The sequence below is a fragment of the Podarcis pityusensis genome, assembly GCF_964106645.2.
Source record: "Podarcis pityusensis genome assembly, chromosome: 11".
Taxonomy (NCBI): Eukaryota; Metazoa; Chordata; class Lepidosauria; order Squamata; family Lacertidae; genus Podarcis; species Podarcis pityusensis.
The window spans coordinates 61706148-61731795 of NC_138036.1; the positions used below are offsets into that span (position 1 = coordinate 61706148).

The following is a 25648-nucleotide window of genomic DNA, read 5'->3' on the forward strand; positions in this document are numbered from 1 at the left end:
AGGCCCCTGGGGGCCCCCGGTTGAGAAATGCCAATCTAGTCCAACCCCATCCAATGCAGGAGTCTCAAGTAAAGCATCCCTGGCAGATGATGGCAGGTGTTTGTGTGAAAGAAGATATTGAGTTTACCAGGTGCTCTTGCGACTGCTTATCTTCTTTTTATGACAGTGAATGAGTGTTACAAAATCTCGCATGGTGCCAGCCAGTAAGAGTTTGTCTAAATGTTTGGAAATAGCTTCTAGAATGCATCTCTTTCTGCCATCCAGGTGAGATGAGTAAAAGAGATTAACCTCTTTTAAAGCTCTCCTGGCAAGAGGCCCAGGCCATTAGTAATTGTGGAAGGGGAGGCAGAGGCTGAGGTAATCATATCTTAGTTTAACACAGTCTTCCTCACCCTTGGCCCTCCCGATGTTTTTGGTCTACAACTCCCATGATCCCTAGCTAGCAGGACCAGTGGTCAGGGATGAGGGGAATTGTAGTCTCAAAAACATCTGGAGGGCTGAGATTGAGGAAGCCTGGTTTAACACAGCTAAAAGAAATCTGATGTGCTTTTGTATCTTTAAATCTACAAATGAGGCAGAATGACAGATATATTTACAGTGATGCTATGAATTCATTGGGTGCTCTTGTAACTCAGCTTGCTCGGAACATGGGGTCCTGTAATGGTGTCCCACTTGTGGTCTCTTCAGCCCAAAATTGAAACTACCTTCTGAGGTACACAATATTTTTAGAGGTGTTTCAAAGCAGTAGCTTCCTATTTTCCTAGAGCAATGGTTTCCAAAGCTCCCCCTCCCCCTGGCATGGACCACTTGAAAATTGCTGGGAGTCTTGGCAGACCATGTAATGGTTTTTCTGCCTGTTATGCCAATTGTAATGGGTTGTGCTAGATGCTGCATGGTTTTAATTTTATTTGTATGGCTTCCATTATTTCTTCTATTGTATTTTATTGTGTTACAATTTGAATACTGTAGAAGTCAAACTGCAATAAATAAAAAGCAATAGAAGAAATAATAGAAGCCATACAAATACCATTAAAAATCAGTATGAATATTTAATGCAATTGATGTGTCTGTTGGGTTTTACATCTTAATTCTAGCCTCTCGTTAACTTTATTGGATAAAAGAAATAAAAGAATGGCAATAGCTTATTAATGAATTTATCTGGGACAGGCTTCCTCAACCTCGGCCCTCCAGATGTTTTGACACTACAATTCCCATCACGCCTGACCACTGGTCCTGCTAGCTAGGAATCATGGGAGTTGTAGGCCAAAAACATCTGGAGGGCCAAGGTTGAGGAAGACTGATCTGGCACAATAAAAAACCACAGCTGAGTGCAGATACAGTGACAGACCTATTAGAACAGGCTTTCTCAAACTTGGCCCTCCAGATGTTTTTTGGCCTACAACTCCCATGATCCCTAGCTAGCAGGACCAGCGGTCAGGGATGATGGGAATTGTAGTCTCAAAACATCAGGAGGGCTGAGGTTGAGGAAGCCTGTATTAGAAAATCTACAGATCTCTTTATTCTGGCCTTTGACACCTAAGATGTATGTTTTCAGGGTCAACCATATTCCTGCAATTGTAATCTGTTCCAAGTGTTTTTAATTTTGAATTGCTGCAACACAACCTGGGACCTGCTAGTGAAGGATGGGTAATAATAATTTTAGAAAACAGAAAAGGGGTTCTGGTTGTACTGATCCTCACCTTCCAGGCAGACCCCCAGGCTCTAAGAATGATGGAGCAGCTGCTGCACCCACTACTCTTGCTAGACCACCTGCATGAAGCTTGCAAGCCACGGGTGGTCCATGGATCAGCTTGGGAACACCTGTCCTGAGTACTGCACAGCTTGATTTGGCAGAGGGCTGTAAGGATAAATGTGACTCTACTTTTAAGGGCACCTCCCATATTTAGCTGAGGTTAGGCCCAACCGAGCGGACAGAGCGAGAAGCAGAGTGAAGTAGCACCTAAAGGATATTAGACTTGTTCGTACATAGTTCTTAAACAAAAGCTTTGGCCTAATCCTCATTAAAAGAGAGCATTACAGGGACATTGACTGTTCCACCTCTGGCAGAAAAATGTCCTGGACTGGGCTTGGGCTTATCTGCTTGTGCAGACAGATGGGAGTTTTGTCCCAAGGTCTGCTGTCCTCCTTTGCACCTTCCAAAACGCTGTTCTGGAGAATCCCCCAGCCCTCTGAAAACCAGTTTGCAGAAGCAGCAGACAAGGAAACCAGAAACACCTTGCCCCTGTGTAAGCAGAAAAACCTTCCCTTTAGGCAGACCTTCCTTAGGATCCAAGCCTCCAGAACTCTAAAAGGTTCTGCTGCACCTATTCAGTCCAAACATTTCACTGATAAGCACGGTTCTGTTTTTGCCTAGTCACCACAGCTGACCTCGGGGAAGCAGCTTCTCTCTTATCCCTCCTGTAGTATAAGAGAGCCCCTTCTGTGCAGCTGAGTGAAAGTGGCAACTGCCTTATCCCTGTTTACATCTTAGCAGCACAAGCTTACTCATTCACAGCAGAAAGTTCAAGGCCCACACGCCTGTACTTGTAGTCTGAGGCACTAAAAGGACACTCACCAAAAAAACCCTCTAGCGTGCAGATATTAACACTGATCAAACTCACCGCTACTGAAAAAAGGATCCCAGCAAAACAAGAATATGTGCAACTTGATGTGCTGTGTGAACTTTATGTAGGGTAAAGGTCACAGCTGTTCAGCAAGCACAAAAGGGGGAGCAAATGGCTCAAAGCCCCAACTGGGCTCCCTGTTGTGTACAGATCCATTTTGTTTTTCATTCATTTTATACTACTGTCTATTTAAACATTCACATTTTATTTGTCTAACGATTATCAGCAGGCCACTTAACAGGAGTGTACAGTGAAGAGAAAATATTTATAATTACAATGTGTTGAGGTAGTAATATAGGGACTTTTATTTATGTTGAAAGAAATACAGTAATTTGGAATTGGTTATCAAAGCAAATATTAGGCAAGATCAAGAAATGCTCAGCTGTCAACAGCAACATTAGAGCGTCAGTGGGATGAAGCCTTTTTCAAACAACACTTTCAAAAGACATCCGGCCTGTTGAGGGGGTCCTAGGCTAGGCACTGCTATGGCACAATTATGATTCCCGTGGGCACAGCCAGACCACCTCAGTAAATAAGACACCACTAAAACTGCATTTCTGACCAATCACAAGAACTGGAACAATAAGAGGTCCTTGGATAATTTACAAGAATGTATTAAATCCAAAATGAAATTTCTGATCCCACTAAATTAGCAAGACTAGCCGTGCTCAAGAAAAAGTCTCTAAGCGCCATGCACGCCCTTTAATATGTACTGTATATATCTCTTGAAATATTTGATGGAAGCTGATCTCCTTATTATGGGTATCCTGGCAGTCTTGTTTTTTCTCCCAGGATTAGGCTGGCATGTAAATGTGTGGAGAGAAATGAGGGGGGAGGGCACGGTGGACCGGAAAGGGGAGTTTGCATGAGCTGACAGTTGTGCAGATTCCCCGGGCACCACGCAGTTTGCCCACAAGTAAGCAAGTGTGTGAATGTGCGGGAATGCCTGGGGAATGTCCCAAGGAGCACGCAGGCCATTCCACGCTCAGCAGGGTCTTCTCGGAGCTGCCTCCCGGTCCCGCTGCGCCGCGGGCTGCACGGGGGTTTTCTGGTTCTCCTCGCGAAGGGGGAGGGAGATTTCGCGGGAGTTCGCAGCTGTTTTCGGCTGCCTTCCATTCCTCCCTTTGCGCTGCAGTCCGGGCACCACTCGGGGCCTACTTCCGAGGAGACGGGGCTGCGCCAGCAGGCGCGGAAGGGGGAATCCCTCTCAGGGCGGCGGCGGCGGCGCCTCGAAGCGCAGCGACCCCGGCCTGGGGAGGGGGAGGGGCGGCGCGGGGCGGGCGGGGCGGGGCCTGGTGACGTGTGGCCTTCGTCATCGAGCTCGCGCGCCCCCGCCCGCCCGCCCGCCTCCCTCGAAGCGACTGGGCTGCCGGCGCGCGCGCGCGCGCCCTCCTCCCTCCCTCCCTCCCTGCCTGGCTGGCTGACTCGCTCGCTCGGTGGCGGTTTGTGCGCGCGAGGCGCTCTCTAGGCTCCTCCGGCCCGAGGCTGGTGGCGGCGGCGGCGGCGGGGCAGAGGCAGAGGCAGCACCGGCGGCAGCAGCAGCAGCAGCAGCGCCGCCCTTCGCCCTCCCAGCGCGGCCGGGAAGCAGCTGCTCCCCCCCCCGCCCGCCCGCCCGCCCGCCCGGCAGCGGCTCCTCCTCCGCCTCCTCCTCCTCCTCCCGCTGCTGCTGCTGCTGCTTCAGGAACAAAGGGAGGAAGCGGCGGCGGCGGCGGCGGGGCTGTCTTCCCGCCCGAGCCCGGGATAGCGGCGGCGGCAGCGGCGGCCTCCTCCTGCTCCTGGTTTCCGCGTCTTTGTCCTCTGGCTCGGAGTCTGGCCGGGAGCCTCGAGGCGGGTGAGTCGCCCTTCCTTCCTTCCTTCCCTCTCGGGGGGGGGGGGGCTGCGGACCCAGCGGACCCCTTTCTGCCCCCCCCCGGCTAGGGGGCTGGGTGTCTCCGCGTCCCCCCCGCGCCACGGAGGCGGCGGCGGACAAAGGGCCGCGAAGGGGCAGCCGGGCTTCGGCTCTTCGGGGGGGGGGGAGAGAGAGAGCTTTCCCCGGAAAGGGGCCTCCTTCGCGACCACCGCCCCAAAAGCCAGGCGAGAGAGAGAGGGGGGGCTGGCAGAAGACCCTCGGAGGGAGGGGGGAAGGAGGCAGACAAAGACCAGGCGGCTCCTCTCCCGCCCCCCCCCCGGACAGAGGCGGCTTCCTGGGCCCCGTGGGCCGCCTGGCCTGGAGGCCGCGGGCGGCTTTCCTCCTGGGCTGGGCCTGGCCGTGACTCAGGGATTCTCCGGCAGGCCTCTCGCCGCCACGGCCCCCCCCCGCCTCCCTCGGCGCTTCCTCTCTCCTCCTCCTCCTCCTCCTCCTCCGGCAGCAGCAGCAGCAGCGGCTCCCTTCCCTTTGTTTGGTCCCCCCCCCCGCGCCCGCTTTTTCAGGCCTCAGGCCTAGTTTCCCCCGCTGCTTCATTGTGTGCCTTTACCACTCAGTTTCCACAGAGGAGTTCTCCTTTTCTGCCCCCTTCCTAATTAAATTGCATTTAAAAGAAGGAAACCTTGATAAACCTAGTCGTGGTTTGTAAGCTTTGCTTAAACTAGAACTGTTAGTGTCGTGAAGCCTCGGGGCCTTGGTGGTAGACGGGGCACGTTCCCCACGTTAGGCGCCCGAATGCCGCACGGCGTGTCTGCAGCCGCGGCTTTGGAGCGGCATTGGAACTAACATGGACGGAGCAGTTCTCTCGAGGCAAGCCATGCAGTTGAGCAAGCGCAGCTTTCCTGAGCTGGAGAGCGGTAACCCAAAGAAGCATATTTTAGGAGGAACCATCTGGTGCATGCAGTTTGTAGGGTGTGCTCTGGAGTGACACAATTGCAGTCATCTGGGCCATTTAACTGTTCTTGCTACTCTTGCTCAGGGCTAAAATCCCTGATAAATTCTCGATATAGTTATCAGCCTGACATGTTTCTCTTCATTGAGTGTCCTTTGTTAAGCTGCTTTTATAGTTTCCTGTTGGTACATTTTTGCTGCTTCAGTTCTGTGGGCTGTACAGGAGCTGGGCAGCCTTTGGAGATATAAATAGAAGCTGATTTCAGAGGCCCCTGTTGACGAGCTTATGCCTGAGCCTCCAGCTCAGCCTGTCACATTGCAGCCTTGTGACAAGCGGAAGCTAATGCACTCACCATGTGACTTGGGCTTCTGAGAAATATTAAAGCAAGCAGACGACGTGCATGTGATAGTATTCGAACCCAGTATTCCAGTAAAAAAGCTAAAGGTCTAAACAACGGTAGCTAGCTTAAAATTATGAAATGCATACCCGATAACAAACATTGTTTTTCTGTAAAGATTTGTTTGGCTTTCCATGCTAGTCATTTGCAGGTGCAAACTGCTTTGATACTGATGATGTCATTCTAGGGCTTTTTAATTGGATGGTGCAAAATTTACATGAAACTAGAAAAATGAAAATGGCACAGCTTTGTTTTTACAGATAAGTTTTACATAGCTTACAGTGTCGATTTTACATTTGTTTTGGAAAAACAGGTCAAATTTGTGACCACATATTCTCCCAAACAAATGTTTCTTTATAAATTACAAGCTGATTTTAGTGAGTTAGGGTGGACTTTATGGTGAAGGTGTGCCTGAAGTCTGCCTTGTGATATTTATTCAGCAAAAATTATCTACTGTTTTGTGAAACAGGCCCTCTTTTTCTGTCCCCCTTGAGCATATCTTCTAAAATGCTATATTATAACAATTGTGGAAAAGTGACCCACTCGTATGTATGGTACAGGACTCTTGTCTTCAGGCCTTTTAGAACAAGGATAAACTCTGAAGCCATTCTCAGTTGATTTTCTTAAAGATGCTTGTGCAGAAAAAACATGATTATTCAGGATATGTAAATTCAAGCTTTGGAAGTTTCATACTGTTTAAAATGTATACATGAAAAATCTTCACAGGGCATATTTGCATTTTTATTCATTTCACAGTTTTATATGCTGCCTTTCCATTGTTGACGTCTTCGAATGCTTTTCTTTCTAGTAGACCATTATTACACGTTACAATCCAATTAATGTAGTGCCATGGGAACAGAGGTTATGGATCCTATATTTTTATATCAGTCTTGCATAGCTTATATGGTAATGAAGTTGAAGTGTTTATGTTGCTAAAACATGACCTGTGTCATGCACAGATGAGGCGGCCTTTTCAAGCAGGAAATTTTGTTCAAGTTTGTTTTGATTGTCACGGTATTTTGCTGAGTTGCTGTAAAATGAGTGGCTTGTTTTAATGAATATATTAAGCAGGACATCTTCCAAAAAGCCTGCTTCAAGTGAAACTCTTCAGCTTAATAGCTTTTGTCTTATTAAAATAGTAGATGATTTTGTATAAAATAATTTAAACACATGGTGTTCTCAGTTAGCAAGGGGTTGCGTTGGTTGCGGGCCCAAGTTCTCAGGTCCTGTTGAGCTAGTCTACCAAGAATAGTGCTCCATCCTTATCTCCATAATTTGTTTTTACTATACAAAGCGATGTGTCTCTTGAGCCTAAAAGTACTCCCCATGCTGTGAGATCTATTGATAGGCAATAACCAGAACAGGCATGAATGGAGAAGCATAAGACTTTTCTGCTTTATTGAATAGACTTGAAGATTTAAAATCACTATGAAAGGTTCAGGACACATTTGTGTCCCTTTGAGTGACAAATCACAGTCCAGGGTTTTATGATTAGCATATGTTGGTCTGCCTTCTCCACAGGAATAAAGGAAAACAGAACCACAAACTATTTTGATAGTTCGTATATTTTGCTTCTAGTGTTGTTCTTGTTGCATCCCACTCCACAGATGGGGCAGGTAGAGCAAAACGGAGGAATCCTAGAGTGGGAAGGGACCTGAAGAGTCATCTAGTCCAGGCATGGCCAGATTTGTCCCTCCAGCTGTTTTGGGACTACAACTCCCATCATTATTATTTTTAAATAATATTTATTATTTTTCCAAAAACACTAAAAAAAAGAAGAAAAAAAGAAAAACAATACAATACAACACATCAAATTAACAAAACAAGACAAAGACAATAAAATAAAATAAATCAAACAATTTCATTATCCCATCTTTCATTCACTTATTTCCACAACCTCCTCACACCTCCCTTTTTGTATTCCACTTCTGTTAATTATTTCAGCAATTCCTTTCCATCTTCCTCTGTTTTCTATCCTATAATTATCTTAACTCATTCTAACCTTATTTTTTCCTTTAATACTCTATTAACCTATCTGTACTTAATTCCTTATAATATTTCTACTAAAGCCATATAACTTCATTTCAACATTTTTCTAACATTCATTAATTTTACAATATTTCTGTAGATAGTCTTTAAACTTTTTCCAATCTTCTTCCACCAACTCCTCTCCCTGGTCTCGGATTCTGCCCGTCATTTCCGCCAGTTCCATGTAGTCCATCAACTTCATCTGCCATTCTTCCCGGGTGGGCAAATCTTGTGTCTTCCAATACTTCGCGATGAGTATTCTTGCTGCTGTTGTTGCGTACATAAAAAAAGTTCTATCCTTCTTTGGCACCAATTGGCTGACCACGCCCAGGAGAAAGGCCTCTAGTTTCTTCAAGAAGGTATATTTAAATACCTTTTTCATTTCATTATAAATCATCTCCCAGAATGTCTTAATCCTTGGGCACATCCACCAAAGGTGAAAGAATGTGCCTTCAGTCTCATTACATTTCCAACATTTATTTTCAGGCAAATGGTAAATTTTTGCAAGCTTGACTGGTGTCATGTACCACCTATAAATCATTTTCATTAAGTTTTCTCTTAGGGCATTACATGCCGTAAATTTCATACCTGTGGTCCATAACTGTTCCCAGTCAGCCATCATTATATTATGTCCAACATCTTGTGCCCATTTAATCATAGCTGATTTCACCGTTTCATCCTGAGTGTTCCATTTCAACAGCAAGTTATACATTTTTGACAAATTCTTAATTTTGGAATCTAGCAATTCTGTTTCCAATTTTGATTGTTCCACCTGGAAACCAACTTTTTTGTCCAAATTATATGCCTCCATTATTTGGTAATAATGGAGCCAATCTCGCACTTTATTTTTCAAATTTTCAAAGCTCTGCATACAACTCCCATCATCCCTAGCTAACCGGACCAATGGTCAGGGATGATGGGAATTGTAGTCCCAAAACAGCTGGAGGGCCAAGTCTGGCCATGCCTGATCTAGTCCAATGCTCTGCAGTTGTAGGAGCCACAGTTAAAGACAGATAGAATGTTTCCACACTCCAGTAAAGATGGCTGGATCAGGACCCTTAAGTCTAAATCAAAGGAGCATAATTGCAGTGGGTTGGACTGGATGACCTTTGAGATGACCCTTGTGGATGTGGTCTTTTCAGCACTGAATGACTGTCAGTGGAACATACATTTAGATTCACCTCTGCCATATGCTTACTTGAAAGCAGTGCATTGTGGACAGGTTGCATTGATGCCTGTATGCACTTAACATCGACCCTCAGGCGTCTAAGCTATGAGGCAACGTTTTTTTCTGTAGTAAAGCAATTCAGGTGAGGTTAATTTGGGACTGGAGAATATGAATCCAATCTTCCCTCTCCTTTTTAGGCCCTAGGCTGAAGATAATCAATAGGCAAGCTGCTTACCTCTCTTCAGCTTCAACAGTTGAGGTGGCATTCCTGCTTATTCCTGCCAATTTGACTTACAAGATGAAGGAATCACACAGGTGTAGCTCACAATCCTGTCTGCATTTGGGGGGAAGGTGGTATCTTTTCACAAAGGTCAAGTGGAAACAGGCTTTTGCCTCATACCTCACTTACTCTGTTTGGAGTGGTTTCCTTTAGTCCTGTCCCTTTTCCTGTTATGGTTGCCTGTGCTTATACACAGAGAATGACCACTGTGGAAATACGGCTATGTGATGTTATCTTATGTAATGGCTAGTTCATGTGAATTATGATCTTATAGCAACTTCTAAAGCAGTTTGTGTGTGTGTTTATTTACAGCACAAGATGGCTCAGGAGACCAACCAGACCCCAGGGCCTATGCTGTGTAGCACAGGATGTGGATTTTATGGGAATCCTAGAACTAACGGAATGTGTTCTGTCTGCTATAAAGAACATCTTCAAAGACAGCAAAATAGTGGCCGAATCAGTCCAATGGGTATGTGCTGGAGGAACATAATATAACTGAAATGCTAGCTGTGAATACTGTCACATTTCAGATATAAACATTTAAGTGAACATTTGTACTATTCTAGTAACTTTGAGGCATTTTTGTGTATAAGCCAAATTAACTCATTAAAAAGACTTCCAAGTATTTAACAGCTGTAGTATCTGCATATTACGAAGTTTACATTTCTAATCTATGCTTATATTTCCCCCCTTCATACAGGAACATCAAGTGGTTCCAACAGTCCTACCTCAGACTCTGCATCTGTACAGAGAGCAGATACTAGTTTAAACAACTGTGAAGGTGCTGCTGGCAGCACATCTGACAAATCAAGGTAAGAGCAGTGTAGAGCCTGATAGTGAAATGAAATAATTCTGGGAGAGTATGTAAGGGACACTCTAAGCCTATTACTGTTATAACAGTTTCTGCTACAGCTAGTTTGTAGGGGAAATAACTGCAGAGTTTATTATTTCTGCAATCAAAAAGGCTCTGAGCTTTACAATGAGGGAATTGATGTAAATGCCTTAGTTTGCTATAAGGTTAGATTACAAGGACACTTAGATATTACAGTCTATACATCAAACTTTATCACCAGTGAGTTCAGTCATAGTTGTCAAAGAAGAGCCCAGGGTTTTTAAGTTTTAGCTTTATAAGATGTTAGTCTTCCTAATAGCACTAACAGATTGCTCTCATTTCACTGAATGCAAGCAGAAATGTGCCTGTTGCCGCCTTGCCTGTAACACAGCAAATGACAGAAATGAGCATTTCAAGAGAGGAGAAAGTAACTCCGAAAACAGAAACAACAGAGCCAGGTATGCCTTTTTAAAAGTCGCTTAAGTGCAGCTAGTTCAGTGGGACCTGGCAGGTGTAGACGTTTGGTAACCAATGAGAAAAACTATGCCATATTCTCTTTAGTATTTGGTTCTTTAGCATTAAAAGGCAAAATTGCAAAGTAAAAGATTTATCATCCTTAGATCAATTTGTTCACTGCTTGTAAGAGTTCATCCAACAGTTATTATAAGTAGATTAATGTCGCTAGTCCCTTCAGCGAAAATGAATTGAGTAGTGAGAATGTGCTATTCTTTTTTTATCTAAAGAAAACCATACAAAATGGTTGGCACTTTTTTCCTTAAGCATTTTGAATGAATTCTTTAACGTGCTGCAGTTCACCAGTCTTTACAACTTTCAGTAGTTACTTTAGATCACTGGAGAAATCCAACAATCTTGCAAACAAGGTTGGTTTTTTTTTAAGTATCTTTGTTTTTTATATCCCTATTTTATATCTGTTTTGTATACCAACTTCACTGAAATGATCATTTCTGAATATAATATACCTCCATGCATTGTTATTCAGGCCTTTTTTAAAGACTTGACATTTTGAAGTAACTTCTGGTATTTGTAAAGTGTTTATGAAATATTTCCTAGATTTGAATAAGTTCACAAGGTTGAAATCCATAGAGCATTTTGCATGAGTGTTTTTGTATTAATTTGCATTCAATATTCCCACTATTGAATGTTCTGGTGCTGAAGTCATAATCAATGGGTAAATATTTACATTAATTGTTTGGATGAACTCTTCTTATAATAGGCTTTTAAAAGTTGTTTTTAGTAATGTATTTTTGCTATATGGTTTTGTTTGAACGCTTTGATATTAGGATGGTTCGATTCTTTTGCCAATATTTCTTGCTGGTGTATAGTATCATAAAATGTAATTCTAAATAAGGTGAATTTGGACATGGGATTCATTTAGAAGTAAGTGAAAAGGCCAGCCCAGCAGGTACAGCCTTAATGATGAACAGCTTTATACATCAGGGGGACCTTTTTATGTATATTCCTGATAAATGTGAAGGTAGACGGCAAGCTGAAAGATATTTAAATAGCACAATGATTTCTATATTTCTTTGAATCAAGTAGCATACATATTAATGTTCTGAAACTAGGTGGGAGTATATAAAATGATAGAATATGCTATGGCCTATGTATGATGTGTGTTGTTCCACCCATCTTCCACAGACGTGTCTTTCAGTAAGCTTAATAAATCTGTAGTGTAAGTAAACAGATAATGCATTAAATGAAAGGGTGTTTTTTAACTGCATAGATTAGGTAAAAAAGAAAAAGTAGTAGTAGTATGATAGTGTTAGCTCTTCATTTATGATGATAGTGCAGCAACACTGAATACTGTGTGCACAGAAAGATGGAAACATACCACACTAAGGTGTTGAGCACCCAGAAATACCTTCCTAGTTCTCTGGAGCAGCTATGGGCTGATGCAGATTCTGTTTGAAGGTGAGGGTGATTATAGGGGAGAAAATAGGAAAGAGGAACCTCCAAGGTACATCCTTTCAGCCAATGTATGTTTTTTGTGGTGGCAAGAGTAGTAGTTTGCTGAAAGTTTGAGTGAGACCATAAAATATCCATTCCGAAACCTGCATCTTTACTCTTAGTAATCTCCAGCACACAGGTCTTCTACAATCCATTCCTTGGGAACCAGCCCAGAAGGTTATGGGCTCTACTTGGTGCTTCTATCAAGACTGAATTGCTTGAATCCTAAACTAACTTGAGAAATTTAACTTAATGGAATGAAGCTTTACTATCCCCCCCCCCCCACACCACCCCTGAAAAAGTCTCTGAAGGGGAGGCGTCCTGAATAATATGGAAGGGTACAGAGGACTTATGGAAAAGATGAGGACTGTGGCAACTTAGAAGCCACTGCCCCACAAAAGGTGGGGAACCCCCCAGGGAAGCTTTTCATGGGTCATAGGTTGCTATAGGCAGAGGGGGGGGGGAGAACTTCGTGTTTTCAGGTTAACATAATAAGAGAACCATTCTAATGATTTCTTTACTACAAAAAGGAGACAGGGAGGATGAAGGAGTAGGTGCTTCCAAAAATTAATTCAGCATCTCTTTCTATAAATAAACTACCAACATTGGGGTGTGTAAAGAAGAGAATTTAAAATGTGGAGATGAAAGCAGTTTAGAATTACAGTATACCACGTCTAATCAACTTTGGCCGGTTTTATTCTTTTCAGTTGTTACTCAACCCAGTCCTACAGTTAGTCAGCCTAGTACATCTCAGAATGAAGAGAAAACACCTGAAATGCCTAAACCAAAGAAGAACAGATGTTTTATGTGCAGAAAGAAGGTTGGCCTTACAGGTATGCTATTAGACACTGCATTATCCACACTTATCCAGTCTTAAATATAGTTACTGCTGAGGACTTGCATACTTTGAAACTTTGTGACACTTTGAAATGGCACAGATGTATGTATGTACGGGAGTTCAGTTTTTTATTCCACATGACGAAACCTAGGTCTTCACCGAACAGGACTTTATGCTGTTTTTGTGCTTTTACAGGGTTTGATTGCCGATGTGGAAATCTGTTTTGTGGACTTCACCGTTACTCTGACAAGCACAACTGCCCATATGATTACAAAGCAGAAGCTGCAGCAAAAATCAGAAAAGAGAATCCAGTTGTTGTGGCCGAAAAAATCCAGAGAATATAAACTAACCTTCTCGGTGAAAAGACTGACTTTCTTTGTTTTTATTTTAAAATATCCTAGGAAAACATTAAAGAGCAGATGCATGGCCATTTTCCTTTGATGTTCTCCAGAGTTTTACTTTAGTCTATCTTATTGATTGATATTTTAGGATGTTGTGGGTGTTACAGGCAGAATTGGATAGATACAGCCCTTTAAAATGTGTACATGCCCTCCCCAAAATGAATTGAAAGAGTAAGACCTGCACTGGAAGACAGACATGCACAAAAGACAAGAGTTGTCTAGTTCACATGTGCCAAACAGATGCATAAAATCTGCATGTTTGCAGCAGATTTGCCTTTTGGGAATGTAATTGAGGTATATCATCCTTGGATAGTGCTACGTGCCTGCTTGATTAAATTATACACCAGGAAAAAATGAGTCTACTTTTACCATAGTTAAACTTTGTCCTCTTTAATTTCCACAATTCATTGTTTTGAAACTGAGCTGCAGAGGAGCCACTTTCTAAAGAGAATGGGCGTTCAGGTGCCATAAGCTGCAGTTTAAGGTTACCTACTGAATGAAACCAAGAAATTTGAGTCTGAACAGTGCAATCCTTGGAACTGATGAAAATTGCTCAACTATTAAAACTGGTTCCCAAAGGAAACTTCATTTTCAGAACTTTTTGAACTAGCCTACAACAGAAGATTTGTCTGCTTCTTACTCTTTATGTAGCTGATACGTTTGTGTAGCACAAAACCACAAGACTGTTTTACAGTTTACAAACAAAATGCTACATTTAAAAAATAAACATAACCACAGCAGCTCTGTCAAGTAACATGCATCTGATGAACCTAGTTTGCAAATGTATTCAAGCATTTAATTTGTCATATACATCTTAAGTTGAATGTGTTCTGGGTTCAAAAGAACGTTAGCTTTTAATTTTTATAGTTTTCAAATGTAGTGAGATTGCACCATTTTGCATGGAAAAATCATACCCAATATGGCTGCTGTAGACTTTAAGTGGTACCTGGAACCACTCTGAGGGCTGCTTTATTATTTTAATAGTACTTGGGTGTAGGACTATAGTGTTCTTGGGTGTATTGCATGGGCTGCATTATCTACAGCATTGTACAATAACAACTCTAGAAAAGGCAGTATACTTCACTGATGCTTGTCTGGTAATATCACTTCTGTGTTATAATGGAAGGTTTTTGTGATGTATGAAACTTGTGTTTTTTTATATAAACAAGTACAGTTTAGAGTAGTGTAGTGGTAATGCCTGTCCTCATCTGTAAATAGTTGTGTATACACAGGGCACTACTTCTGACTTCTATTGCAGTGTTCAGTCTTAGTTTTTCTTCATTAAAAGCATCAGGTTTTGCTTTAAACTTTGTCCTCAGTTGAGTTATTAGATATACAAATGTGTACAGATAGTTCATATTTATGTATTGCACATAATCATGCTACCCGGCATCTATGCTATATTGTATTATGTAAATAATAAAATCATGTACAGAGGGATATAGCTCCTTTTTGTGATGCTTCATTGGGTTATTAAAATATTGATTGAATAATCTGAAATCTCCTACTTGTGAAAAGTTGGTTGCAACTAATCCTTCAATTCTTATTAGTTAATAATTCTGGAGATCAGCTCTTCTGCATGTTTTTCCCCTTGCTGGATTTTATTTTTATGTACACTTCAGCCAATGAAGATGTGTTCAGATGAGCAAAGCATATAAAATGGAAGACAAATATGACTCCTGGACCTTTAAGAGCAACATCATAGTTGAAAAAAGAAGCCTTTAAGAGTCTTAGTTGCTTTGATCTACAAATTTCTCCACTCAGATTCTTTTTGCTGCCACCTTAGCTGCAGTTTTCTGACCTGATTTACTGCAAAAGTTGTGCCTTTTGACCATGTTGAATCACTCGTTTTTTATTTATTACTGTTATGAAATCCAATTACCCTATGTGGTGGTATACCATTTCCATGGAATTAAATATAAAAACTGTATGATGTGTACAGATTTCCCCTCTTTCAAACTTCTTTTTTTAAAAGAGCTTGGAGCAATAAAGAGCACACTCCATAGTTCACTTTCCCAAATTACGTCCACCCTGGTCTAGCGCTGTTTCCTTTTATATATTTTTTGTAGGAAGGTCAAAAGTCTGTGCATAGAGCTCTGTTCTGTAGTGGCTAGTAATGCGTTCACAATTAAGTAGGATGCAAAAAGTTGGAGCTATTCCCTGGAATAACAGGTTTACTTATATGAGCAGATTTTTAAAGTTTAGTTTGCTTTCTCATGGAAGTTGTAGAAGAACATTTCTGTTCCTCGTGTGTGTGGGGGGGGGAACCCATAGCAGCTCCAAACCTCACAAGGGGTGGGCTATTAATGACACTATAATCAAAGCTTAGCTATGTATCTGCCTTGCTTGTGACACGGTAGTTTGAGAACTTACACTTTCTTTAACAGAGACCTAAAATTATCTGCAAACAGATGTGCAATAAAACAGTTTTTACAGCTTTTTTACCTCTATTATTAGGCTAAAATGCTGCACATGTATAGAGCTGATGCTTAGCTCTGTAGTTCTTCCTAGTATGAAATCATTTGCTTTGTTTCCTGAGGTAATTCACCCTGTGAATATCTTTGTATAAAATATAAAATATCTGTCACTAGGGTTCCCTTGGTAGAGAGCAAGTGCTGGTGCACTACAAAGTATCCACTGTGAAGGAATGATGTCTACTAGTTCGTAGTAGACCATAAACAAAGGTGTTCTCCCTGTGTCCACAGGAGTCTTAGGCGACATCCTGCCTGACGTTGAAACGAGGCTGACCCAGGGTCTGCTGGTGGTTGCTGCATGTTTGGTTCCCATAAGCGGCAGGAAAGGCTCTTGTGCGCAGGCTGCAGAGATGTGCACAGGGTTTTTCTTCTCAAATGCTTTCCCAAGTTGGCACACAATGTATATTTCAGCTGGGACATAGTTGTTGTCTAAAAATAAGGCAACTTGCCTGAAATCGGCATGTTACTTTCTGTCTATATCTTCCACAACAGTGAGATTGTGATTTATGCTTTTTATTGTTACGCTACAGAGCATTTCAATTTTCATTTAGAAGAAAAGATTGAAGTTCCTTATTGTATAAGGCAACTTATACAATATACATGAAGGTGTGCAGATTACCTTTCAAAAAGTAACTGAATCAATTCCAAATCTCACTTTGGTATATGGTACTGTGATCGAGGACAAAATGTGGTGCCCCCCCCCCCCCAAAAATACTATTTCTCATTTTCACAATAATTCCTTTTGGTACAGTTTTTTTTAGGTACCTGTATAAATATAAAATTTGGCACTCCTTCGGCCCTGTGCAGGTTCCCCTACAGGCACCACTCTAAATCTGTCACTGTTCACTTGCCTGGGAGGAAACTACTGAACACAAGATGACTTGCTGTGGAATAGATATACCATATTTTTCGCTCTATAAGACGCAGTTTTCCCCTCCTAAAAAGTAAGGGGAAATGTGTGTGCGTCTTATGGAGCGAATGCAGGCGGGAGGCTCTGCTCAGTGCTCCCTTTAAAGAGCCGCGTGGAGCATGTGTGCGGCTCTTGGGGGGCTTTTCCTAGGGGAAAAGCCCCCAGGAGCCGCACAAACGCTCCGCACGCTCTTTAAAGGGAGCCCGGCTCTTGGGGGAGCCTTCCTCCCACTGGCTTCTGGCTTAGCCACGCGCAGCCTCTCCCGGGCAGCAGGAGCCTTCATCCCCCTGCCTGGGAGAGGCTGCGCGTGGCTATCCCATAAGCCAGGACAGCAAGAGGCTATCCCAGAAGCCGGATCCCTCTTGCTGTTCTGGCTTCTGGGATTCAGAATATTTTTTTTCTTGTTTTCCTCCTCCAAAAATTAGGTGCATCTATGGAGCGAAAAATACGTACCGTATTTTTTGCTCTATAAGACTCACTTTTTCCCTCCTAAAAAGTAAGGGGAAATGTGTGTGCATCTTATGGAGCGAATGCAGGCTGCGCAGCTATCCCAGAAGCCAGAACAGCAAGAGGGATTGCTGCTTTCACTGCACAGTGATCCCTCTTGCTGTTCTGGCTTCTGAGATTCAGAATTTTTTTTTCTTGTTTTCCTCCTCCAAAAACTAGGTGCGTCTTGTGGTCTGGTGCGTCTTATAGAGCGAAAAATACGGTAGTTAGGATTGCACTGTCAGTATGGTTTCGTAGTCCTGGTTAAGTAAAATTTAAACTGGGTAAGCCTGCAATCCCATACGTATTTACCTAGAAATAAGACCCACTGAACTAAGTGGGATTTACTTCTGAGTAGGCATGTAAGTGATTTATTTTTAGTCAGCACTCTGGCTTTTAATCAGTTGGTTCCACAAAGTTGTATTCTAGTAATTATATTTTGGCAAATGTGTCTATTATTATTAATAAAAATATTATTACTATTATTAATGTCTCTGTGAAAACAAACCACTAGGCTGCAGCAAAAACACTTGGGATGGATCAACAACTTCATGAGCATCACAAGAGAGAGAGAAAGCATCTGCCTTGAATAGGAGAGGGAAAGGAGTGCCAGTTTTAAATTTCTGACAGTAAGTGGCAATGGGTGAGAGCTGTTGTGGGAGCTTGTCTGCAGTCTTACTCCTGAGCCAAGGCATCCTTGCAATAATCACTTTGCATAAATTGGATGGGAAAGCACAGAGACACATACTTTTTGCATAAATTACCATTTTATGGTTCCCACCCCCTTTTCAGTTCTGAAGTAGCACACTTTCTAACACCCCAAGGGAATATGGATTTCACTGTTCTGGGGAAGCAGATGAAAAAGCTAGTTATATTTATTTCACTGCTGTAGCTATATACCTGTAAACAGATTAGATCAGTATTCACTGTCAGTGTTATGTATTTCTAGGTTGCAAATACAGAAGAAAAGCAGATCCAAATGTCATTTGCTTATGTATAAAGCAGGACAGTCTTCTGACTTCATGTATCTCAGTGTTCATTTTTTCATTGGCCTGGTGTCCTCTACTAATTTTGTGTGTTCTCGTGGACACATCTTTGTGTCCCTAGCGTGATGGTTTACATGTCCTTGTATCTTAAAAATGCACTCCCAGATGTCTGTAGCCAGAAGTAAGCCCATTGAAGCCAATGGGTTTGTGTAGGAAGGCAGCCTACAATTCTTATTACTGCTATGTGCATACATGGTCCAATCTTGGGCAGCCTCTTTGTATGGCCCACAAATGCCAACCAGAATTCAAGCGCCTTGTTCTCCTTTTTAAGCTCCTGCTTCACAGACTCAGAATTTTTCAATTCCTGAACTGATGAATTTACTCTTGCCTGTTCCCTGATTCTGTACCTACTCCCCCGATCATATACTCTGTCATATCTTTACAATCTTCAGTCTATTCTTCCAATCACCTCTGCCACAAGACCCTCTTGGTATTCATTGCATTGGACATAGTTATCTGCAAATGGCACATTACATGATGCATTTCTATGGATCTGTGCAGTTAGCACAATTGTTATTTTGATGAGCAAGAATAGGATTACAGCAATTCCTATAAGTACTCACATATAGCCCAACCTTTCCAGATTTGTATCTCTGTTCTTGAACTTCCTTGTACAGAACTGCATTATAGTGCAATTTCATTTATCCAAGGCAGGGAGGAGATGGCACAGTACCACAATATTAATGGGTATTATCAGGTGCAGAAAGCTGTGCACAAATCACATTTGTTGTGACATGAGAAACAATAAATAGCAATAATAATAAAGGTAAAAGTAAACTAATGGACCCCTGGATGGTTAAGTGCAGCCCAAGGCGACTATGGGGTGCAGTGCTCATCTTGCTTCAGGCCGAGGCAGCCGGCGTTTGTCCAGAGTTTTCTTTTTTAATGTATTTTTATTAAAGATTTTCTTGATTTACAAAAGCATGTGCAATGTCTCTCATATTTTCCCCATCTATCATTTTTACAAATCAGTTTCATTTGTTGAGACATTAGGAAAAAAGGGGGAGGGGTGGAGGGGGGAAGATGGGTGGGGGTGGGGTCGGGTGGCGATGTTTCTATTTTGCTTAATGTATGTGGGGTTTGGTGTCAGCGTTGCTTGTGCAGGTTCTCTGCTGTTCACTTGTGTTCCTTTGGTGGTGAGAGAGGTTGGGGTTGGCCTAGGGTGTGACTGTTCATTTGTGGTTGGCTGTGGTGGTCTTTGTTTTCATGTGTGAATGGGGTGGGTGGGTGTTTTGGATCAGGTTAGCCATATTGATTTGTATGCTGTTGGTGGATTTTTGTCATTGTCTTGTTGGGCTGTGTGTGTGATAAAGGAGAGCCATACCAGGGTGAAGGCGTTTTCTATTTGTCCCCATGTCAGTTTCAGTTTATTGGTTAATTTTTCTAGTAAGGCTATTTCCCATACTGTTTGGTACCACTGGTCCATGCTTACTCCTGACAGCTCTCTCCAGTGCCTGGTTATGATGTTTCTGGCTGCTGAAAGTAGGTTTTATGACTTCTTTGCGGTTTAAGTGGGCATTATTGTCCTAGAAGATGTTTAGTAAGGCCGCTTTCATTGCATCCCATAAAAGGGGGATTGTTATATTGTCTACATCATTTTCCTTGAAGTAGTTTTGGAGAGTTTTTGTGAGACTAATTTGTTTGTTTGTAGTTAGGATGGGACTGAAGGACCATGATGGGATGCTTTGTGTTCCCTCTCCTATTTTAACGGTGACTTCTACTGGGGCGTGATCTGTGATTTTAATGTTACCTATGTTTGTTGATTCCACTGAGGGGATCAGACTCTGTGTGAGCAGAATGCTGTCCAGTCTGGACACTGTACCATGGCATCCGGATTGGAATGTATGGCTGGTGTCTCCCAGGTTTTGCTCACCCCCAGATGTCATAGAGACCCCTGTTTTTTAACATTTTTAGTAACTTGTAAGAGTCCCTAGTTGTTGGGGGTTTCGTTTGGAGGAAGGTTGCCCATGGGGTTGTAAGGTGAATGTTTTTCAGGGATATGCCTTTCATAATTAGGTTGAGGTCCCCTCCTAGGATTGCTTCCCCTTCAGAGAAGGAGAGGAACTTATTTAGTGTATTCTGGAAGAATTCTAGTTGTTTTGAGTTTGGGGCATATATGGAGCCGATTGTCAGTTTAATTTTGCCATCTAGTGTCCCTTTAGCAAAAATGAATCTGCCTCTTTTGTCCTTTAGGACTGTTGTGGCGTTGAAGTTCAGGTCTCTACCGAGTATTATAGCTACTCCGTGGGCCTTCCCTGAGCCAGGTGCAACCCATTGTTGACTGAAGCGGGGGTCGTTCAGGAGTTTGCTCCCTTTGGGTGGGTTGTGTATTTCTTCTAGGAAGGTGATGTGTGGTTTCATGGTATTTATGTATGAGGTGATGCATTTTCTTTTGATGGGGTTTCCCAACCCTCTCACATTTAATGTAAATGCTTTTAAGTTAGCCATTTTGCTTATCTATTATATACGGCGATTCCCTGCCAACCTGTCTGGGTTGTCCTGTGTCTCTCACTTCGTGTTGTTTAACAAACCAATGGGGTTGCGCTGATATAGAATGTGGTGGGTGGGGGACTAGTGTGATTAGAGTCAGATTTGGGTTAAAGAGTAGGGGGTAGGTTGTAAATAATTTCCTATATGTTCCATATAGATGTTCATTTGGGGTATTTTGGTCCATCTGGCATTTAGCCGATTGGTCCTAGGTCTCAGCTGGTGTGGAGGGCCATGTTCAGGGACAGGCCATCCCCCCTGTCGTTTGTGATAGGGGATGATCAGCGAGACGGTGTGAAGTGTTTAAGAAGAAGAAGAAGAAGAAGAAGAAGAAGAAGTGGAGGAGGAGTTTGGATTTGATATCCTGCTTTATCACTACCCGAAGGAGTCTCAAAGCGGCTAACATTCTCCTTTCCCTTCCTCTCCCACAACAGACACTCTGTGAGGTGAGTGGGGCTGAGAGACTTCAGAGAAGTGTGACTGGCCCAAGGTCACCCAGCAGCTGCATGTGGAGGAGCGGGGAAGCGAACCCGGTTCACCAGATTACGAGTCTACCGCTCTTAACCACTACACCACACTGGCTCTATAGAACATAATAGAGCATCACAAATCATATAAACTAATTAACAAATCAATCATAATTAAAACAATTATGATCTATAAAACACTATTAACAAAGCAGGAACTAAATAACACAGACACACTGCAATTTGGACAGTTGTAGGTTCCTGGATGTAATACATAAATTTTGGGCAATGGACAAAACAGCAAGAGTAGTCAAGACAATCTCAAAATATTAAAAACAAATGAACACATCCCAAATAGCTGATCTTGTGCCTATTGGAGATTAGCAAGGCCGATTGAAGTGCAGAGTGTTTGAGGACCAGGACATTCGCAGAGAAACCAAAATGCGTGTTTACAAAGCTATTGTACTACCAACCTTACTATATTCTTGTGAAACATGGACCACTTATAAACGCCATCTCCAACTCCTTGAAAGATTCCATCAACGGTGTCTCCAAAAATTTTTACACATCACTTGGGAAGCCAGGCGAACTAATGTCAGTGTACTGGAAGAAGCAAAGATCACCAGTGTTGAAGCAATGATTCTTCAACATCAACTCTTTGGACTGGTCATGTTGTGCGGATGCCAGATGATCGTCTTCCAAAGCAACTACTCTATTCCAAACTTAAAAATGGAAAGCGTAATGCTGGTGGTCAACAAAAGAGGTTTAAAGACTGTCTCAAGGCAAATCTAAAAAAATGTAGTATAAACACAGACAACTGGGAAACACTGGCCTGCGAGCGCTCCAGTTGGAGAACAGCCTTGACCAAAGGTGTCATGGACTTTGAAGACGCTTGAACTCAGGTCAAAAGGGAGAAACATGCTAAGAGAAAGGCACGCTTGGCAAATCCACATCGTGATCAACTCCCACCCGGAAACCAATGTCCCCACTGTGGAAGGACATGTGGATACAGAATTGGCCTCCATAGTCACTTACGGACTCATTGTTAAAACCGTGTTTATGGAAGGCAGTCTTACTTGGCTACGAGGGATCGCCGAAGCAGAAGAGATAAATTTTGGGCAATGGACAAAACATCAAGAGTAGTCAAGACAATCTCAAAATATTAAAAAGAAACGAACACATCCCAAGTGGCTGACCCTGTGCGTATTGGGGATTAGCAAGGCAAGGCATCCATTCCACCAGCCAGAAACAGGGGGAATCGATTGATCCTAGGTCAGAATATTTGTCTCTCTGGCGCAACTCTGTGTTCTATGATGATGATGATGAGTTATTAGTTATGTGCTGTCCATGTGGCTGGGTTCCCCCAACCACTTTGGGCAGCTTCCAACAAATCAAAACACAATATGACATCAAACATTAAAAACCTCCTGATGCAAGCCTGCCTTCATATGTCTTCTCAAAGTCAGATAGGGTGGCGTTCCACAGGAAGAGCACCGCTACTGAGAAGGCCCTTCCACTAACACCCTATACACCTGTTTTCTATAATTTGCTACAATTAAGTTTGTACTTGTTACTCAGAGCAAAGCTAAATTATACACACAACCTTGAAGCACATTTCAGTTGAACTGAGCTGCTTGCTAACAACTGATTTGGACAACTTATTTTTCATGTGTGGAAGATTTGGCTATTTATTTTATTATATTATTATTATTATTATTTGCCTGTGGTAGAAATTGGCTCATTCCAGTCAGTCAATTCTCCAGTGTCTGAGCAGCCTTCCAAGTCCCAACTTGAATTGCAAAATATAAATATGAAAATGCCTTTCTTTGAAAAGGGCAGCAGCCCTACTCTTTCCTTTCAGCTGATCGTTAAAGACTCTGACAACAAAGAGCACGTTTGTAGCACTTACTTCCCAGAGGGAATGGTGTAACACTAATGAAATTTGAAACCATTTTTATATCATGAGAAAAACTTTGACTCTAAAGGAGACTGTAAACAAGCTGTTTTCAAGAGAGGCAAGCAGATGTCCCTTTCTACTGACGGTTAGTTTGTTGTTCATATATCACTTTGAATATTTCAAAAATCTCTCCAGTAGGTGCTGCTTTGGAATGGAGGGAGTATTCGTAGAATCACAGAATTGTAGAGTTGGAAGGGACCCACAGGTCATCTAGTCCAACCCCCTGCAATGCAGGAATCTTAGCTAAAATATCCATTGAAGGAAAGAACAGTGGTCTGGAGAAGGGGTTAAGCATATCCCACCACCTCCTCCTCCTCCTACTTTAAACTCCACACCTGGCTCTCTGCCAAACATCTGACTCCGCTCTTAGGTGTGTGATAGAAGTTGGGCCACACACCTTAGACAGTTGGAACAATGTAATGTGGAAGACTAGGAGAGGTTTTAGGTTCATGGACATTAAAGATAAAGGGACCCCTGACCATTAGGTCCAGTCACCGACGACTCTGAGGTTGCGGCGCTCATCTCGCTTTATTGGCCAAGGGAGCCGGTGTACAGCTTCCGGGTCATGTGGCCAGCATGACTAAGCTGCTTCTGGCGAACCAGAGCAGCGCATGGAAATGCCGTTTACCTTCCCACCGGAGCGGTACCTATTTATCCACCTTCACTTTGATGTGCTTTTGAACTGCTAGGTTGGCAGGAGCAGGGACCGAACAACGGGTCGCTCACCCCGTTGCGGGGATTCGAACCGCCGACCTTCTGATCGGCAAGTCCTAGGCCCACAGTGCCACCCACATTATGGACATTAGCAGGCAGTTAGGGATGGCAATTGCAGAAGTGCATAGAACTCCATGGTTCTTCATTTTGGACTTTTTTGCCCTTATTTCATTGTGTGGTTATTGTCCTCTGCAAAACCTATAACAAAAGTGATTGAGTGGCAGTATGCTGTAATGTAATAAAATCGTTGTAATGTAGGATTGCTATCCAGTAGCTGCATCAACACTTGGCTCACATTGATCAAAATGTATTATTCCAAAGTCTCATTAAGGGTTGTTGTTTTTTTCTCTATCAGTTGATGGAATAAATTAAATTTTATCCCAAGAGGTGGCCTTTAATGAAATCTTCATAAATTATAAATATCTGGTTTGTTTAACCCAAGTTAATCACTTTGAAGTATTGGTTTGAAGGGGGAAAGTAAGCATCTGCTTAGTGCTTAATGTCAGCTACAGTGTGGTCCCTACTGATGGTCTAGTGTTATACAAGATTTTCTGAGAATAAATGTTAAAACATGTATTGCAAAATTTCATTGAAATTTCAGAGTTTGTTACTGTGGGAAAATGTGAAAAGTCCATTTTTACTACATTTGACAAAAATCCAATAAAAGTATCTTGAAAGCTGGTATGATTTGCTTCAGAAGGGCACTGTGTATAGCAGAGATTTTAGGTGCCATGTAGAAACGTTGATTTCTGTATGAAAATACTGACAGTGAAATCAGCACTTTAATTTGATTGATATACTAACCCCTGTTGTTCTGATGATATAATCTTCGGGAAATTCCAAGCAGCCGCCTTTGTTGGAAACAGGGGTCCCACATCACCTCCCTCCCCTGAGGGCTTCCTTTCCTGGGTGTGGCAGCTGATGGCTCAGGAGTTTAAGAGATTTTAACTGGTAAAATTGTTAGGGGAGGACACCTTCAGAGACATATCAAGCCATCAGTCCTATAACACACCAGGATCAAAGTTAAGTAATGGACCTAATGTTGTTCGGTTCACAAAACATTTATGCAGCCAGTGTTGCTCCATTACAAAAAAAAATCCATTTTCAAAGCCCAGGATATATAACCCATTTACTTTTTTAAATGCCAATAGGTGATAACATTCCACACACAGCTCAATGGGGCATAAGAAACCACATATTTAACTGTCCCCATGTTCCCAGAGTCCCTGCAGACCCTCCTCTCCCAAAACAACATGCATATGGATCCAAAGTGCTAAAACCAGCTTTTATTCTGTTCCACGTGCAGCAGGATGGCAGGGACAAAATCCAAAGTGTTCCCAAATACTCCCACAGCAGAAAGCTACAGCTATCTGAAAGACAACATTTTAGCCTAAGGTGGGGCAAGAGAAGTTTCTCCAAGCAGAACTCAGAGAGAGCGGCCACTTAGGGACATTGCAATAGTTACCTAGGAAGTGGTCTCAAACCCAAATTCATGTAGCTCAGTTAGTAAGAGGCAGCAGCTCCTCAGGGATCTTTCCCAGACATATCTAGAGATGCTAGCAAAGAAATGTGGGAATTTTCATGCAAAACCTGCACCCTGTTACTGAGCTACAGCTCTTACCTAACTTGCTATTTAAAAGTTCACCAATTTGTAGGGAAACAACACCAGGGCAAAACCTGAAACATAGCTTGTCCCCCAACTTTTTCCTTTCCTTTACATCCGTCTATGGATTATGGTTTTGTATATTCTCCCAACCAAAATAATCAGACGCTTAG

At 42.6% G+C, this 25648-nt stretch overlaps 1 protein-coding gene across 2 annotated transcripts; it reads left to right on the plus strand.

Annotated features, from left to right (window-relative positions):
- The first annotated feature begins 4254 nt into the window (after positions 1–4254).
- Positions 4255–14771, plus strand: ZFAND5 (zinc finger AN1-type containing 5). Of its 2 annotated transcripts, none has more exons than XM_080973824.1 (6): positions 4255–4455; positions 9605–9761; positions 9993–10104; positions 10479–10582; positions 12800–12925; positions 13126–14771. In XM_080973824.1, exons 2-6 carry the CDS (start codon positions 9611–9613, stop codon positions 13272–13274), a joined length of 642 nt encoding a protein of 213 aa, XP_080829950.1. In that variant the 5' UTR covers positions 4255–4455; positions 9605–9610; the 3' UTR covers positions 13275–14771. The 2 variants fall into 2 exon arrangements, with proteins under 2 accessions (XP_080829950.1, XP_080829951.1); XM_080973825.1 differs by having other exon boundaries at positions 4260–4455; positions 10482–10582.
- Positions 14772–25648: the final 10877 nt, after the last annotated feature.